General features: G+C 39.5%; 1 protein-coding gene and 1 long non-coding RNA gene across 3 annotated transcripts in view; one reads left to right on the top strand and one right to left on the bottom strand.

The window, feature by feature from the left end:
- LOC309486284 overlaps positions 1 to 19,860 on the bottom strand; it is an 84,804-nt gene that overhangs the window by 51,595 nt on the left and 13,349 nt on the right. The gene's annotated exons all lie outside the window — the stretch shown is intronic.
- Positions 10,000 to 19,860, top strand: part of runx3 (RUNX family transcription factor 3) — a 61,356-nt gene continuing 51,495 nt past the window's right edge. Inside the window, exons 1-2 of one of the 2 annotated variants that reach the window (XM_082153426.1) lie at positions 10,000 to 10,154; positions 10,409 to 10,523. In XM_082153426.1, the coding sequence (XP_082009552.1) occupies positions 10,466 to 10,523 (58 nt within the window). In that variant the 5' untranslated portion in view covers positions 10,000 to 10,154; positions 10,409 to 10,465. Of the gene's footprint in view, positions 10,155 to 10,408; positions 10,524 to 19,860 lie in introns of those variants that run through there. The other variant, XM_082153427.1, reaches the window with a different exon arrangement.

Raw genomic sequence — 19,860 nt, forward strand, 5'->3', positions numbered from 1 at the left:
GTATCGGGGGTTTTTTGTATCGAATTGTGACATGAGGGTATCGTTACACCCCTAGAAATCTGTGCTTACATTATATTTTTACAATTATTTTCCTTAAACATTCACCATGTTAGTTATTAGACATAGACATATTAATTATTATTTCATTTTAAACCAAAATTGTAATCATTTTTTTCTGTTTATATCACGTGTGTAAATCTAAACACACACTGAGCTGCTGGTTAGCATGCATTATCTCATTTCTCCATTTGATGGTATGATTTTATCAGGACTGCAGACAGATCACATCCATCCGACAGAGAGATTGCATGCATGCAACATTAACTCTCAAAGGTAACGATTCATTCATTGGCCACATTGATTGGTAATGTGTGTGCAGTGTCTCCAAAACTACTTGCACAGCACACTACATTGTTTTGTGAAATTGTTGCTTAAAAAGCATGCTATCTTTCTTAAAAAACGCCCACTACTTGATGCGGTTTTGAATTTATTGCAATTGACATTCAAACATTTATAAGTGTGACTTAAGTTTGCAAGTATGTTTTGGGGCTGTTGTACATTGGCTGTATTATACGCACACAGTACTGTATGTAAATGTGTCTACATTCAGTGAGAACAACATCTCTACATCCTGTCCCAAGCTCAGAGCTCTTCTTTTTGTCTAGCACATTGAAACCTCTGTCTGCACCACAGGAAATCAACAGGTCTAATACACACACACACAGACAAACACTAAACCCTATACGTAGACACACACGACCATGCATATTCACATGCATTTTGAGCTGTGTGTCAGCACTGTAGCACGCAACTGCATGACAACACGCACATCGCACACAAACAAAACCGTGCATAAACACATAAACAAAAATATAATTAATAATAATAATAATAATAATAATAATATATGCACAGTCCACTGTACACACAGATGCAAGCAACGAGAGGGAAATAGATGCATTTGAGGGATACAAAATTGGTAAGTCATCTGCAGAGTTACTGCAGAAATACCAAACAAGTCTGGCATGTGAAGTGATGAGTTTGTTTCATCAAAGCCATCCGCTAACGAAACTGAGAAAATCACATGCTCTGCTCGGGCTGTGGGAGAGAGTGGGAGAGAGAAAAAGAGAACTGCGAACAAGGGATAGACTGGCACGGCTGTATGTGACACACATCTGCATGTTTGAAGTGCTCTGAATGGTAAGGAGCAGAGGTTGGTGGTTGGGTTTTGGTCGACCATGCTTTGGCCCAGATCTGGTGTGATCTGGTCTGGTCTGGTTTGAGGAATGTGAGATGGTGAATCTTGAGGTGGAGACCGTGGCTTTCAGAGCTCCCACGCAGTGGAGTCTGCCAGTGGAACTCTGTAACCCCACATTACAGTAGTTTCACCCCTTCAGCAGCTAATGTGGAGGAGGTCATTATGGTGATGCCTCGGGACATCACAAAAAAGACGAAGGCAAAGCAGCTTAGGAAGCTAATTAGGGAAGCTAACCCTAACCCTTCACGGATTCAACCAGCATGGTTCGGCATGGTTAGCTAATGGTGAAAAAGCGGCTATAGATGGGTTTGTCCCTTTTTTTTTTAAATAGCCAGTGGCTTTTATATTGCAGCCTTGTACCATGTTAAAAAATTGTGATATGAAGGAACATTTCCATTCTGGAGGCAATTTGATTTGACAAATTATGTTTGTGTAGTCCAAAATTAGTCATATTAGAATATATTTGGTCTGTTTTCCCACATAAGAATGACTACATATTAAATGTGTAGGCTATATCTGATAAAAGCCGATTAGTCCAGTCATTTTATGAAAAAAGGTTCAACAAATTGCAACAGAAGCAAACTCAACTGATTTTGTATCCTCAATATGTCCTGAGTAAGGAAAAAAAAAGCCCAGAAGAATTCCATTAGGGGAAAGTTTTGAAAAAGACCCAAATACGCCTATTCATTCGCCTATTCATTCTTTTTCTCACATGAATAGGGTAAAAAAAGGTCACCTTTAGATATCACCATGGAAATTACTGAGTTGATTACTTACATCAAGACAAACAAAAAATATATGACAAGTTTTTTTAAATGGTTTGTTAACATGGACAAACGGTGCATAATCTAATTACGTATGTGCTAATTTGCATAAATGCCACAACAGTTATAAATATTGGGTATAGCCAGGTGAAAATGTCTTGTTGAATCTTGTTGACATATAACAGTAAAATACTTAATGTTAAGGTGTGAATGGAACCCATTTAGGCTACCCATGCGCATTAATACATAGAGGCAGGAAGAAGCAGTGGCGGTTCTACATTGAATTACACCCTGGGCGAGACCCACCTGATGGCTTTGACCTTTCTTGTCCATCTCTTATTTGGCACTCGATATCGACAATAAACAGATTTCCCCTGATCCCCCCCATACCAACTGTCACTCACGACGAGTCACGACCAGAAGTCAAGACTAAACCAATTCACCTTGGTGGTGGTGACCAAGTAATCGTTTTGTATTACCTATTTTTATTAGCCATTCAGACAATTCAGAAAAACTAAAATGTGCAGGAAATATAGAGGCCTGTATTTATAATGTTATGAATTAAATGTGCGTTATTTGGAAGAAAGTCGAGGTGTGACTGACTTAGATAACTATATGGATTATATAGTTCCATATATAGTCCCCCCCCCCCCCCCCCCCCCCCCCTCTTGTCCGTTCTATTTGGGAGAGACCCAGAGGTGAACTGTCATCCGCGCCCGCGCCTCCGCGCCCCAGGGGGCGCAAATTTGCCAATTCCCCACACAGTGAAATGATAGATAATAGAAAACCGCTTCGCGGCGCAGATGTTTTTTGTTTTTGTTTTTTGTTTTCTGCTCGTGCCGGCGGCGCCGCCCCCCCAAAAATGCCGCCCCAGGCGATTGCCCGGTTCGCCCGTGCCAAAAACCGCTACTGGGAAGAAGTACTTTAAACCAGCCTTTATTAATTATTATTGCAGAGATGGGGTTTGGGGCTGGGTCCATGGGACTGTTTCTGGGGGACGAGTGCAAAAAGGTAGGTAAAATAAAAAGTGAACCCCCAGAAACAGTCCCACGGACCCAGCCCCAAACCCCATCTCTGCAATAATAATTAATAAAGGCTGCACCGTTTGTCCATGTTAACAAACAATTTCAAAAAACTTGTAATGCATTTTTTGTTTGCCTTGATGTAAGTAATCAACTCAGTAATTTTCATGGTGATATCTAAAGGTTAAATGTTTTACCCTATTCACGTGAGAAAAATAATGAATAGGCTATATTTGGGTCTTTTTCAAAACTTTCCCCTAATGGGATTCTTTGGGGCTTTTTTTCCCTTAGTCAAGACATATTGAGGATACAAAATAAGTTGAGTTTGCTTCTATTGCAATTTGTTCAAGGTTGACCCCCATTTTGGCTTAAAATGACTGGACTAGATGTTTTGTCAGCTTTTAGGAGCACACTTGCATGCATATGACCTAAAAGATAGCAAACATGGACGAAAACCATTCCAAATTCCAAGCATATGACTAGTACAGCATTTTAGAAACGACTAGCAAAGTTTTCATGCATGTTCGAGTTGTGAAGAATGTGATTGTTGGGATACTGCATATTGCACTTTGTGCATGGACGACAGCCATTAAGCCATCATAAGATCGGCGTGATAATTGACTTTTCTATGCATATTGGATTTTTTTTTTTTTAAACTGACAAAATGTTGCGTCTGCCTAATGATAGTTGACCCAAAAATAACAATTCTGTCATCAATAATAACTTAATATCTTCTTTTGTGTTCTACAGATGAAAAAATAATGATGTTAAATCATGCACAGACATGCTCTGACATACATAATTATGCTGCCTTCTTTAGGCCAAATTAATAAAGCAGCATTGCATACAGTATATTCACAGTGAAAAATGCAATCATTTACATTTTTGGGTGAACTGTCCCTCTAAAGAAATGACTAATATAATTGCACTAGTCAAATTAAGTGTTCTAGTATTGCACAAACACTATAACTGTAGAGAGGACTGACAACAATGCGTTCTCATGAGAAACAAATATTTTTTAAAAGCCACGTAAACCCGACACACATGATCTTTAAGGAACTAAACGAAAGACTAGTGGGTGTTGGAGGCGTGTGAAATATTGGAGTGAGGGTGCAGATTGGGCATTTCAGTAACAAAGAATTTTTACACACAGATAGTGTGTATTTGTGTGTGTGAAAGAGATTGGAAAGTAACACTTTAATCACATTTAAATGGCTAGTTTAAAGGCATCATTGACATAGGAAACCTGTAACATCTTGTGGGTCATCATATATGATATTCATTATATTGAGCACTCATTAATATGCACCAATGGAATTGAGCATTTAGCCCAATGCTTTTTTCTTTAATATTTAGTTTCAGAAGAAAATACGGTCGGCTGGTGTGTTTTTCTGCCAGTAAAGGCTCTGTGGTTGAGAGAGAGTGTGTGAGAAAGCGGAAGGCGGGAGGTGCGGGTACAGCTCTGTGGAAAGGGGTGGAGCTTATCAGACTGGCAAAGCGATAAACAGGCCAAATTTGTTTTTTGTTTTATCTCTCGCTTTCTCTTGTTTAAGATTTAAACTTGATAATTGCTTTCATTGTACAGTTTTTTTTTTTTTTTTACAACGAAAAGATGTTCAGCCTGTTTTGACTTATTGTGCTGTCTTTTCTAACTAATTAACTTACAGTTTTCCTATGGCAGACAAAAAAGTAATAGACTTACATTGATTGAATGTTGAAATTGAATGATTTGAGATTCCTATTATTTGCACCCAAAAAAAAAAAAAAAAATCCATTTGCATCAGCAGTGGCAAGAAAAAAAGTTGAATCGAAACCACCATCAGCTATGGCACCTGTGGGAAAAAAGGATCCAACACTTATTTGAGCTTTACGTTATTTTAGAAGTGTGAGAAGCCAGGGATTGACACAAATGTTATCTTTCATTAACACATATGAGCATCCACTTCCCCATAGAAAGGGCCTCAAACAGGACTAGTCAAAAACAGACAAAAAAGATTAGTTTAGAAAAAGTGCTATAATAATGATGTAGCAAAAAGGAGTAAAACAACCAAACTGGTCACACTTTAGATTAGGGTCCAGTTCACTACTAACTATTACCTGACTTACCTCAATAACTCCTAATTACTGCTTATTAATAGTTAGTAAGGTAGTTGTTAAGTTTAGGTATTGGGTATAGGATTAAGGGATGTAAAATATGGTAATGCAGAAAAAGGCATTAATATGTGCTTTATAAGTACAAATAAATAGCTAATATCCCAGTAGTATGGATAATAATAAACTAGTTAATAGTGAGATTTGGACCCTAAACTAAAGTGTTACCTACTAATTTTTAGCCATTATGTTTAAATATTTCTATACAGACCAACACTAAGATCCGACATTAATCAATTATTGATTCTATTAATGAATATAAGCACATATTTTTGGTTTTGTAACATTAGATTCAGTAACGTCATTTGCAGTGCTGATTCTCTCATAAAAAAGTACTTTTAACTACTTTTCCTGATTTTCATATGCTTTTGTGCTTTAAATATACTGTAATCAAATGTAATGTGGTTTGATTATGTGATGTGATCTAATGTGAGTTTGGGATTCCTCTTGGAGCAGGTTGGTTTGGTTCATGGCTTTAATGTGGAGAAAAATGAATGGGAAAAAAAACTTTTTTAAAAAAAGGCTGCCAAAATTTTTATGAGGTCGGTTTTGTGCTCTCTCTCTCTCTCTCTCTCTCTCTCTCTCTCTTTATATATATATATAATATTGATATAAAAATTCACTGAGAATGATCATTTGAGTTTCCACAGAAAGAAGAGATGACAGTAAGAGAGAAAGCGATCAGATGTGGGGCAGGCAGAGTGTGCGCAGGAACACGTTGAACGTTGCTGTGAAAGGTTGCTTTTGTGTGGTTAAATTTCTGCTGAAATGGTCTGACAAACATCTTTTTTCCCTCCTGATGAATTAACTACACATTCACAGCTCCTTAGAGATGTTAACACATCCTAAAAAGTCATCATGTCAGCATACAACTAATTGTTGATCTTGCATTTTCTGCTAAACGGGTTAATACCACGCACATATAGCTACTACAAGAATGCGAAGGGGGCTGGACCTGATGACATCCCAGCAGAGGCCCTGAAAGCAGACTAGGATGCATCAGTGGAGATGCTGTATCCTCTCTTTGAGATGATCTGGGAAGAAGAGGAGATTCCGACAAACTGGAAAGAGGGATACCTGGTAAAGATCCCTAAAAAAGGTGACCTCAGAAATTGTGCCAACTACAGAGGCATCACCCTTCTGTCTGTACCAGGGAAGGTTTTCAGTCGGATCCTCCTGGAGAGAATGAAAGACATTGCTGACACACATCTTCGAGATCAACAAGCAGGCTTCTGGCAGAACAGATCATGCACGTACCAGATCGCAAAACTCTGCATCATAGTCAAACAGTCCCTTGAGTGGAATTCCCCCCTGTTTATCAACTTTGTTGACTATGAGAAGGTATTTGACAGCTTGGATCGAGAGACCCTTTGGAAGCTCCTTTGACTCTACGGCATCCCAGTTAAGTTGGTCAACCTGATAAGAAAATCTTATGATGGAATGTCTTGTAGAGTCATCCATGGAGGGCAGCTCACTAACATCTTCCTGGTGAGACAAGGATGCCTGCTGTCACCCTTCCTGTTCCTGTTTGCCATTGACTGGGTTATGAAGGAAGCCACAAGAGAGCGGAATACAGCTGACCTCGTGGACCCAGCTCGAGTGGCCTCAACATAAACAGAGATAAGACCAAGATCCTAAAGATAAAATCCTCAAGCAAGGAACCAGTCATGCTGAATGGAAGTCCCCTGGAAGAAGTTCAGTCCTTCACCTCCTGGGCAGTGTCATTGACCAACAGGGCGGGACAGACGCAGACGTCAAGGCAAGGACTGGCAAAGCAAGAGCGGCCTACGTACAGCTCAAGAACATCTGGAGCTCAAGAGGACTGTCCTTGACAACAAAGATTCACCTATTTAACTCCAACGTAAAGTCAGTGTTGCTGAAACCTGGAGGATGACCAAGATGACCATCAGGAAGTTTCAAACCTTCATCAACAGCTGTCTTAGAAGAATTCTCCGGATCCGATGGCCTGACACCATCAGCAATATCAACCTTTGGGAAAGGACTCACCAACTCCCTGCAGAGGAAGAAATCAGGAAGAGAAGATGAGGCTGGATAGGGCACGCTCTTCATAAAGCATCAACCAACATCAACAGGCAGGCGTTGAAGTGGAACCCCCAAGGAAAGCGGAGAAGAGGTCGTCCAAGAAACACCTGGCGACGTGACCTCGAAGCCGACATCACCAAGATGGGTTACACCTGGAACCTGCTGGAAAGAATGGCCAAAGACAGAATAATCTGGAGATCTGTGGTCTGCGGCCCATACCCTGGCAAGGGTGACGGGCATAAGTAAAGTAATAGCTACTACAGCATTGTGGAATGAAGCATGTTTTAACATTTAATATACATATATATATACGGTGCTATTTATAGTTTTTAAAATGTAAGATAATGTAATTGCAAGTATTTAATTTTTGGATTCTGATTAAGATCACTATAAGAATGTTAAAGGTGAAATAATTTCTACCAGAATTACTCAATTAATTATTATTTTCAAACACATTTCCATTAATAGGAAAAACAGACAGTCCCGCCCCAAACTCAAATGATTGAGTCAATATTGCTTTAACTGGGTAAACTTTCATTTTAACAAATTAAACGTCACAGGATGAATCACAAAACCTGTGACTCTGGGATTAATGAAATCGAAATGGCTGACTGTAGTTCGTTTCTCATATTCCTTTCTCATCCTTCCATCCAAGAGCCTATATCCCCCTTCAGCGGCATAGACAGATTTAGACTCTGGGCGTTTGCTTTTGGTCCGAAAATGCGTTTGAAGTGAAGATGGCCACCTCATCACTGTATTTTTCCTTCTGTCCTTTGCTGTGTTCCCCCTTTATGAGTTGCACATGGGGCAGCCTGCAATTTATTCACCACAAAATAAGCCCCTGCACATCTGCGCTCGCGACCGCACGCTCTAGCCACCGCCCCGCTCTGCCCCACCCGTGGGGTGGAGGGACATTGGCAACGTTTGGCCCACCGCAGGTCTCTCAGCAAAACACTACAGTTATATTAAACTTAAATACAGGGGCTTGATAAACAAGAGAGAGAGGAAGAAAAAAAAACATCTCTGTCCGATTGCTGCCGCACTGCTTCGACCATTTTTGCTTGTGGTTAGTGAACGACGCTGCTAAGAAACCCTTTTCCCAAAACACAGAGCAGATGGTGTTTGTGTCTGAGGAAAGAAGCTGGATGGCCCCATCCTCAACGTCCGATACACACTCTTCGGGAATACACGCACTTGTGGTGTACTTCCTAAATTTATACACAGTTATAATGTGCATAAAAATTAGAATACGTATGTTGGACTTGACATCCAAATTGACTCCATTTAATGTCTTAATACGTTTCATCTGTGCACATTACTCCAAATTAAAAATAAAATAAAATGTTTAAAAGTTATTTAGTAATTTTAGGCAACCATAATGAAGTCTTTCTAATTTTCCCACTAGTAAGTAATTAACATTACTAACTTACTAGTTAGTTTAGCATTACAGCAACAGTAGCAAATAACGATATATTGTGCATCAAGATGCACATGAGGGTAAATCTGACCTACTTCCATACCATTCTGGTCCTGAATGCCCATCATTGGATCCTATCAATTCCTAATGACTAAAATAAAGTCCCGCTACAGTGTTCTTCCTATATTCTGTTTCACTCATGTGAAAATGACGTTTTAACCAGCAGATCCCGCACAGGTGCACACACAAACACACACTGACCGAGCTGGGTCGTTCTCATAGGGGAAACTTTGAGATTGATTTGCATGTGTATGTGTATATGTGTGAGGTTGGGATAAGGTTGATAAAAAGCCCTGAAGTCATTCTGTGGCTTCACCATAGGCCACACTCCCTGGAAGTGTGTTATTTGCCTGAAACACACACACACACACACACACACACACACACACACACACACACACACACACACTTCCACTGTGTCATTTTCCCTGTGTTGCCGGCTGACCAGCACACAAGTGCTCATTTTCATGGCACTGTGGTTACAACATCAGCTCAATCACACACACACAACCTTATCTATCTATCTATCTATCTATCTATCTATCTATCTATCTATCTATCTATCTATCTATCTATCTATCTGTCTATCTGTCTGTCTGTCTATCGTTGCACGTGAGGTTCGTTCTAGGGACGAATTTCACACGAATTTCACACGCACACATATGCATACCTCCATGCACAGTTAGATGGTGTAGATAAACAGATACACATGCTTGCTTTTAACAGGGCCACTGAAATCAGGCCATACATGAAAGGTGCGTTAAACACCGCAAATATTTCGGAAATAAAAAGTAGGCCGCCCACAGCCATATTAAACTGTGAAAGCAGAGTACTGAGTACAAATGAGGGTAAAAAGAGAGCGGGAGGACGAATGAAATGACTGGCATGGCTGTTTTTAATGAGGCTAACATTGATAAACTATCAAGTGGTGAATGAGGGTGCAAGGGTGGTTTAACAGGCCCCCGAACCACCAAAACACACTTCAACACTCTCTTTCCCCAAATAATTCTCTTCCGTCCCGCGTTTTCTGCAATTTCTTTCACTGGAGAGTTTGTGTTGGGTATGAGCTGTGTATTTTTGTGGTCCCTCTCATAGAAGGCCACATCATCCTCTGAGAAACCATTCAAAAAACAACTATCAGCCAATCATAGCTGAGAAATGCACATTGGAAGGAAAAGAGAACTTCACTGCATGCAAGTGAGAGAGAGGGAATCATGTGACCTGAGTTCAACCAATCAGATCATGGGATTGCCGTGCAGCAGCAGTACCGCAGGAGCCGTGACCTCGGATACCTCAGACATGCGACTGACAGGCCGTTACCACGGAGATCACCATTGCAAGAGCGTCAGACACCTGAACTTTCAACTATCTGACTAGAACCACGTAGACACTACCACTTCTAGAGAGAGACAGACATACAAAAGTGTCCATTGTCAAAGGTGAGTCCATCTCTCAGAGTTGCTATCCTCATATAGTCTCTCTCTCTCTCTCTCTCTCTCTCTCTCTCTGTCTCTCTCTCTCACTCTCTCTCTCTCTCCACTCCATCGCTCGCTCTCACCACACGGCACATATGCTGTTCTGTTAGTCGGCTTGTGGCGAAAGATTCCTGTGGCACTCTCAAACCCCAAATTCTTGGTTGCAGGCAGTCTATGTAGTTTCTCTATTTCTTTTTCTCCGACTGTCATTCTCTCAGGCTGAAAGTCGGTAAGGCGGCGGAGAGGCCAGTTCTTTTCCCTCCTGAGCGGGACACATGGCTTCAAACAGCATCTTCGACACATTCTCCAGCTACTCGCCCAGTTTACTGCGTGGTAAGTCACCCGTCGTAGCATTCCCCTCCCTCCTTCTCCGCCAGTGTGGTGTCCAGAAAGCTAGTTTTGGTAGTTGTAACATTCATACGAGATCTGTCTGGTGTGTCTGCTGTAGCTTGCATGTGGCAGTTTAGCAGTTATGAACGTTTGACAGTACATGCTTGCATGCATGTGGGTTTGACGTGTTGTATATGGACTACAAACTTCCTATAATAACACTTTTTAAAGTGCAACCTGACAGTTTCCAGAAAAGGGCAGTTTCTGCTTGTTATGTTTTGTAACAAACTGACTGATTTAAATGTCTCTGTTGATGTAATAAAACATCATATAGATGTTGTGTGTTGAGCCTGTATGGCCTTCTGAGATACTGTGTTAAGGTACAAATGAAACATAGATCAGGGTATTCAATGCACAAATCTGTCTTCAGATGTAAACTGCATCAACAAACTTGGAGCGCAAGTTACCTGCGCATTTATGCTTCTTAAGATGTTTGTTTTATAATGCCGCAGTCTGTTTGGAGCAGTTCTGATGGGTTTGGATCATAATGGCCTGCTCACCGCAAGCATTAGCACTATAAACGCACTCTCAGCGCAGGGCGCAAGGGAGGAACCAGCTAGACCAACCTTTACTGGAACTCACAAACCAGTCAACTTCTGGAGCCAGGGCACTCTCGGCCTTTCTGTGGTCGCTGTGTATATGTGTGGGTACGGGCCCAAGTCAACATTAGTGATTTACTGGCATCTGCATCTCCTGAGCGCCTAAGAAGAGGCCATTTGTCACTATGGTAACGTCAACATGTGATGAGGTGCTTCCTGTCCTAGGATTGAGGTTTTGTTTTAAAAACAATGGCGTTTCATTATCCTCATGCAATACTCATTTAGGGTGGGATGGTGAACTTTAAAGTTTACGTGAAGTTACAGCGGATCCTTGTGCTGTGTTGAAAACCCTGTAACACCTTTTGTGTTCCCGGTCAAAAATAACCGGCCTTTTAAAAATTGCTTGTAAATCATTTATAATGCTGTATTATCACCAAATATTGGATTCAATCTTTTTGTCAACTTGTTTTCTTTCAATTAGGACATGTTTTGTATTTATTTCTGAAACTTATTGATCATAGGCCTCATTGATCTGAGGATAAAGTTCATCTCTGAAAAAGAAAGCTTGTAATGCTCAAAATAGTTTGTTTGTGTACATAAATGTGTGTGTGTGTGTGTGTGTGTGTGTGTGTGTGTGTGTGTGTGTGTGTGTGTGTGTGTGTGTGTGTGTGTGTGTGTGTGTGTGTGTGTGTGTGTGTGTGTGTGTGTGTGTATCCACACATGCACAGGTCCAAGGCCTTTATCTTTGCAAGAACACATGAAAATATGTGAACATGAACATGATGGACATGCTCCTGAACACTAAGTGTTTCTCTTATTTTCGATCTTCCCCATTCATTTTCAATGGATTGTCATTTTTTACAATCTTTTTCTACAATCAGTCAGTTTCTAAAAAAAATACAAATCCTGTCCTAATTGACATAAAACAAGTTGACAGCTATTGAAGCTATTTTTTTTTTTTTTTGTAGGCCGGTCATTTTTGACTGGGAATACCACAAGTGTGACTTTGTGCCATTGTGTACAAGATAAAAGCAAACAAGCCTCCTGGATGAACATTAAAGCACACTAGTGTGATAAATTGTACAGAAAATGTAAAAAATGTATTCAATGTTGTCAAAATTAGCCACAAATAATGCTTAAAACCGAATAAAACCCGAACACAACATGTGATGTACCTGGTCTATGATGCATCACGCCACATTACTCCAAATTAAAAATGTCTTCTTCATAATGATTCTCTTAGTCAGCTGACATCACAAATCCCTCCAACCACCTGTCATTCTCCCAGTATTTGTAATGCCCAGTTTTCACAATCCAGTCAGTTCCCAATGGATAAATTCAAGTCCCCTCCTACATTTTTCGAAGTTTTACTTAGAAATATGTAATATTAAGGAAGTAAAATTGGTTTGAAACTGCATTTCATGTTGAGTAATTTGTTAATCATTTTGTCTGATTACACAAATTTCATATATATAATACGTATATATAATTTTATATACAAAACTTAGAGCCATAATCCACTCCTCGCTATGTTTTGCCAATTTCTTTTCCCCCCACTGTTTTGGGTGGCTTAGGCCTATTGCTTTATAAAATGTGTGTAATTGCCTGAAATAAGATGCCAATGTTTAATAAAACGTGCAGTTTAATAAAATGTAAATTTTTGCATGTGCCAGACGCTTTTACCGATTTTTTCCCTGGGAATGCTTTATATTAATCATAATAATTATTCTAGCAAGTAATATTCATTAGAGTAGGCTGTTTACTGTTGCCAAGCAATGTAAGTTGCGCATTAATGCAACTGCTTGAAGAGCATCTCATCCAATCGGAATTAAGAGTCAAAACTGTTTTTAGAAAACAAGTTGTGTAACTTTAAGATCAAAGAGCAAATCACCCCTCGCCAAAATTACAAGTGATGCTTTTAGTCTGGTTAAGTGACGACACCCAGGCCTGCAGAGACAAAATATATACCGCCTGCCTGTGTTGTTTTTCTTCTTCTCTGCAGTCCGTTTCACATAGATGACAAAGATCCACCAATATCCCACTCATCTGCTCACATGAAAGCGTAGATGGTGAAGTAATTGATCCTCACATGTATGGTTGAGTCTGTGTTTACATGCATCAGCAGAGCTCTGAGCTGGTTAACATTACTGTAGAGTCTGGGATGGATCTGTGTGTGTTAAATAAAGTAGCTCAGAATTGGACAGAGTGAACACTGATGTCATCCACTCTATGAAGTAAACAGTAGCTAAACGCTAGCAGTGGGGTTTTGTTTGCTATGTTCCTATAAACTCCCAGCATATGCTGTTCCACTCTCATTCTAGTGTTCACTCACATTCTACCTGTTCAGTATCTTCAGGCATTGAACTATCTTGATTGATCACTAATCAGAACATTTGGGGAAGGTGTATCCCAATGGCTGTGGTGGTTGCGTCCCTGCAGGATGAGCAGAGAGTTTTAGTTTGTCTTAAATAAGTGCACACAGCCAAAAATAAGAAAGAAAAAGAAACACAGAGACGGAAAACAGAAGTGTTAAAAAGTGTGTTTGCTTTAGTAACAGTTGCCAAAATAAGAGTCTGGGATGAGAGAGGTACCAGCTCCAAACTGTTTGCAGGATATTTTTTAACCCGTTGTTTTCTGAACCAATATAATATAATTTGCAACCCAAATTTATTTCTGTAATTCATTTGTTTTCAATGAAAAAAATGTAGGGTGGGGCTTGAGAATTGATCCAAAGTGAGCGTTGCATAACAGAATGGAGTCAGATGATTGAACAGGAGAGTTTTTTAATGACGGATGTAGAGTGTCTTGTGCACTTTTCTATGTTGTTTTGTAGTCAAGTCAAGTCATCTTCATTTATATTGCGCTTTTAACAATGTAGATTGTTCTAAAGCAGCTAATAGGAAATTAAAGTAACAGAGATTGTTTTGGCTTTACATCAGCTCTAGAATAAAGTTATTGTCCAGCTAAAGTTAGTTTTGATTGATTCACTTCCGTCGCAACGATCATTAGCTATTAACTTAGGGGCCGCTTAACTCTGTGCAAACTTTAAAAAACGCGAACCTGTGAGAACGCTGATGGCGTGCACATGCGTATTACGAGTTCAGTCTATAGGTATGCACGTTTGAATATATGTGTGCGCAGGCGTGTAGTCCTTCCCTACAAACCAACCCTCAACAAACTACTTGTCTGGCCTTAAAATGTATAATACAGAATTTTATCGCTTCCGGAATTATCCCGACCATGCTTCATCCGTAGAGAGGGAGGCCTTCACAGGGGAGAGACTATAGTTGACACTTCAGGACTGCGTTGTCGTCGCGTCCAGGCGCTGGTTCTTATACCTACTAAAAACTATGCGAGGAGTGTGTTCACACCATAGACTGTAAAAAATATGGACAAAGCATCTGTGACGTCACCCATAGACTTCTGAAGAACGGTTTTGAGGCCGTTTATGGGGGGTATGGGCGGCGCCATATTGCAATACAAATGTTCAGAAAGGATAACTTACAGGTATTATGTGTTGTGTCAGATCATGGCCGAGACGTCAAATTTCAGGAATTCCACTCGGCGCAGCCTATGCTCGTTGTCAGCTGTCAATCAAGCTGTGAATCGCGCCCTTATTTGTCATACATTTTATATCTAAATACGATCTAAACTAACGAGTTAGAAAAAAATTCACCCCCCTCACAGTTGTCAGGCACTCGGAACCTATCGAAAAATACAATAAAAGTCCATGGGACCAACCTGTAAAAACATGAATTTATGCTGTGAAAACGGACATTTTAACATGGGGGTGTATGGACATTTGCTCCCTTTTGGGACCTGCCCCTAGCGGATTTTCGATGTATTGCAGTTTTTCGCACTTCCGGGTAGGCTTCATTTTTCAGATTAGAATGTTGCCGCTTGGTTCACACTGAAAATTCCCAAAAGAATGTTGGACACTTCATGCACTCAAACTGTTGCAGCTTTAATAAGCAGAGGGGGAGGAGCTATCAGATTCCGATGATGAATGACAAAATAACCTTTTAAGACTTGAGTACAGTGTGTGCATGGTGAATAAGTGCATAGTGTATAGTTTGTCATTTGGTACACAATTTTTTTTTTACTAGCAATAATGTGCATTGATGAGTTGATAACAATTAAGTGTAATAATGGGTATTGAGAAAGTGAATAGGCTCAGTTTTGATGTAGACTTTCAACAGTTATAGATCTTTTTTCCTTTCTGAGTTCTGAATTCTGCTTTTTCTGTTTTTAGAGTCAGAATTGCTCAGATATCAAAACACGGCTGTATTTACTATTGGAATTCATTTGTGAATATGCAATATTCATTTTTCAGTTTGTTCGACCATAAAAAAAGGAAACCAAAGTGAATCAGTTAAAGAGCCTAAACCATTAACCCCCGGTTTAACAGACGAATCTTAAGCCTATTCCCAGATTAAAATGCATGTTTGAGCTTTTTTAACTGAAAGAAACTTAAAAATGACATATCTTAAAATATGTCAGTGCCACTGTTTTGTCTCAAGATGCACATCAGTAATGGTTTTTTTTTCGAAGGCACATTTACAAAAGCTAAGGCATAATCTTGTCTTAATCGAAGCCCTGTCTGTGAAACCAGGCCTATGTTATCCAAGTTATCTAAGTTTTTCAGATATCCTACAGATTGTGTACGTGTACATAAACAAAATCACAAGCTGGCATGCTTTTGGAGCCATTCACATTTTGTATATGAAATCATAATTTATTTTAGAGCATTTGCTGTGTACCATATGTTTTTATAAGGGTTTACATTAAGTCTAATAAATATAATGATAAGGCGATCTGAATAAATGAAAACTATGTGTGGTACGTACATTTATGCAGTATGTTTACCCTGAATATATATATATATATTATATATATATATCATTATATATCATTGATATATACTAAATCAACTGCAATGTTTTTCATTTCATTAAAAAAATTTTTTTTATTCCAAACTGAAGCTCAACTTCATTGGAAAAAGACAGACATGAGACGTAGGCCTATGCTACACACAGAAGAAAGAAAAAAAAGAAAAATAAAAAAAATAATAATAATTATAATAATTTTAATATTTAATATTTTAATAAAAATTTATATTTAGTATTTTTGTCTTGTTATCCAGTACAAATATTTAACCATGCTTAGAACTTGAGAAGCAGAATTGCATATTTTAGACAATTATTCAGATAAACATAAATCTAACAAACTTTGCTGGGGTTTAGGAATAAAACAAGAACATTTGCCTATAGGGAAAACATTTCCTTGTTTTAATGAGGCTTAGATATTTCATTGGAAAACACAAGACAAAAATACTTAAGAAAAATATTTTTCGCAGTGCAAATGTACGTTGATGTACGATACAGAAAGAGTCTTGTAAAACGGTTCACACGAGTGTGAGAAAGAAAATTGAAGGAACAAGTCGAGAGGGTTTGTGTGTGTCTATGTGTGTGTGTGTGTGTGTGTGTGTTGCGTGTTAATCTGATGCAGACTCTGTTTGCTTCTGCTGCTCACCAGCAACCACAATGAGGTCACACCTGTTGCACTGAAACAGCAGTCTAAAACACACACACACACACACTAAATATATAAATATATATAAACGTACTTATACAATCCTGCATACTTACATTTATAGACGCATACACAAACAACCACAGTACGGGTCTGCTCACAAAAATAATGCAATGCACAATCTTAAACATGCAATGTAAAAATTATTCATTTACGTGATCATTTATGTAGTTCTCGGAACACCACTAATGCATCTCAATGCATCTTTATAAAGATTTTTCTTATTGTTCAAATCAAGAAGCACAGCAGGTGAGCTGGACTCGCATGCAGTATCTGCACTGGACTCTTCAGCCTTTACTGACAATAATTTTAAGGTTCAGTCCCATTTACTTTCTTACCAGCATGCACTGGGCTATGAACTATTAAGAAGGTTGCATAAGTTTGACTATTTGCACAGTTACTGTTGTTGATGTTGTTGTCACATTTAGTAATTTGTTGTCTTGTGTGGCCAAGATAAGCTTGTTCCTCTGTGTAAAAAAAAAATATATATATATATATTTTTGTGATTTTGGTCAGTTGATTTTTACCCTTGTTGCGTTTCATATACCAAATGTTTGACGTCTGGTGTGTTGTTGTTGTTTTTTTGTCTCATGATTGTTCATATGATTAGTGTTCAGTGTTTACAATATTGTTGCTCTGCACAACATGCACATTTCTCATTGAAAACATAAGATGGATATATTATTGAACAATATTAAATGTCAAAAATGATATTTAAAAATGAAGCAATTAACATAGAACCCATTGATATAACTTAAATCTTTTTGGAGTTACTTAATATGAACAGTTAATTGATTTATTGATGACATCATTTATTTACCCTCATGTTGTCCCAAACCTGCATGACTTTGGGCCAATCCCAATTCTACCCCTTACCCCTTCACTTACCCCTTCCCCTCTGTTTTGCGTGTGCACGTGAAGGGATAGGGCTGTCTCAATTCTCTTTTGGTTGGAGGGGTAGGGGTAAGGGGAAGGGCCAGATAGCCCTTGAAACGAAGATTTTTCGGGACCACACTTCAAACGAAGGGGTATGAGAAATGTACCTGCATACACCGGCTACAGAGGCAACATGACTGCCAATAATCATTTTCTTTGTCACATTCAATCTTGTGTTCATATTTACGGTCATGTTCTTCAAAGAAACAGTTGCAAAAAATCGTTAAAGTTCGTTAACAATATTACGCATGTAAAAAGCAAAAGTTTGAAGCGAAGTGGACGCGCGAATGAGGCGAATTCGCGTCCACCGCGCCGCACTAAACGCCTCATTCGCGCCGCAAGACCTTTTAACATTGAAATCACTCGCGCCAGACGCTCTATTCGCGTTTGGTGTGAACGCAGCTTTTAGGCGTCGAAGATAACGTCATCTTCGTTATTTTCTGCAAACTTCAGAAGAAAAATACAAAAAATAGCTGTAACTCACGCAAGACTACAGCTGACGACGGCATCTTGGAAGTTTGTAATAAACATTGGCGCATCTCCTGTGACGTAGGCGCTAGCGACGATGTATAATGACATGTAACGGTGTAGTAGTGGTGTCCCATTTCTTAGGGGAATATTTTCACCCCTACGCCTTGACACTCTGTTTCAAGGGGCAAGGGTTAGGGGTAGGCGAAGGGTTAGGGGTAGGCGAAGGGGTATAAAATAGAATTGGGATTGGGCCTTTGTCCATAAAAATAATGTTAGAGAGTCAAACAGCATTGGAGCCCAAAGTTCTTCAAAATATCTTCTTTTGTGTTGCACAGAAGACAGAAATGCATTCAGGTTTGAATGCACAACAGGAGGGTGAGTAAATATTGACAGAATTTCCATTTTTGGGTGGGTTAACTATCGTTTTAATGATTGAATTCAACTCAAAAGCCATGCAAACTGTTACCTTCAGGTTTCCACGAACACCTCGTTTTGTACAGTGTGCAATAGGGCTGGGTTTTAAATCCCAAGAATCGATTAGTCTATCCTGTTTTAGGTTGATGAATGAGCAAGACATTGTAGCTCGCCTCCCATCCAATAAATCGCGATAAGCTTTGTGCTTTGTTACTTTTGATATGAAACAAAAGCCGCGTTTCCACCGCAGGAACTTTCCCCTGGAACTAGGAACTTTGGGGTGGTACTCGGTGTGTTTACACCACAGGAACAGGGTCTAAATGAAGTTCCAGGTAAATATTTCCCCCTCCGAAAGTCCCTGCTCGCGAGGTAGTACTTTTTCAAAGTTCAGGAATTTTCAGGGGTGGGACTTGGGCACTGAACATGCAAATACGAACGATGGACCGACGACGAGGTTCAGGCTTTATTAAGCTTAAATTCAGAGAATGAAATCCAGTGGGAACTGTAAAGTCGCGCGCAGTCCTATGCCACCGGACTATTTGCCTAATCTTCACGGTACTTTAGACCGCGGTGGAAACGCGGCTAACAACAGGTCTGGGGGGAAAAAAGTTCCTGGGACAAATTGTTCCGGGTAATTTCGGTGGAAACGCGGCTAAAGTCTCACATTTCGCAGTAGCGCCTCAGTTTAAGAGAAGCGGATCATCTCCTCCGCTTTAGTACCAGTTACAGAAACAAATAAACATGAGTGAGCATCTGAAGGTATGTTAAAAGATAGCCAACTTACCGAAATTCGTATCATGTTTAATGTAATCGCTAAATCAGGCTACGTCTACATTAATCCGAATAGATTTTTCCTTGAGAAAATGTACTGTGTCTGATATATATCCAAAATAATCAAATTAATCAAAATCAAATCGGATCGCAAGCTTGTGAATCGAATCGAATCGTGAATATTGTGTCAATACCCAAGCATGTGTACACAAGCACATCTGCATGCATACACATACAGAGGTGCACATTCAACATTTGAATCCTGCCACAGTTTTCGGGGTTGAATTCGACATGACCTTACATAACACTAGCAGAACTCCAAAGCAAAGTAAAACTCCATCAGAATTGGAGCTACAGAAAACATTTATCACATTATGCTCTGAAGTGTTCGTGGCATAACTTAAGGACACTGAGTGCTTAGCTTTACCAATGCAGCATGTAGGACATGCAAAACTTCAGATGACTGCTCAGAGTTTATTAATTTCATAAACACATGGTTCGTGGTCCTATAAATTGATACTTCACTGCGCTGGAGCACATTCAAAGGCTTTCAACTC

Source organism: Leuciscus leuciscus (genome assembly GCF_965113295.1).
Source record: "Leuciscus leuciscus genome assembly, chromosome: 22".
Classification (NCBI taxonomy): Eukaryota; Metazoa; Chordata; class Actinopteri; order Cypriniformes; family Leuciscidae; genus Leuciscus; species Leuciscus leuciscus.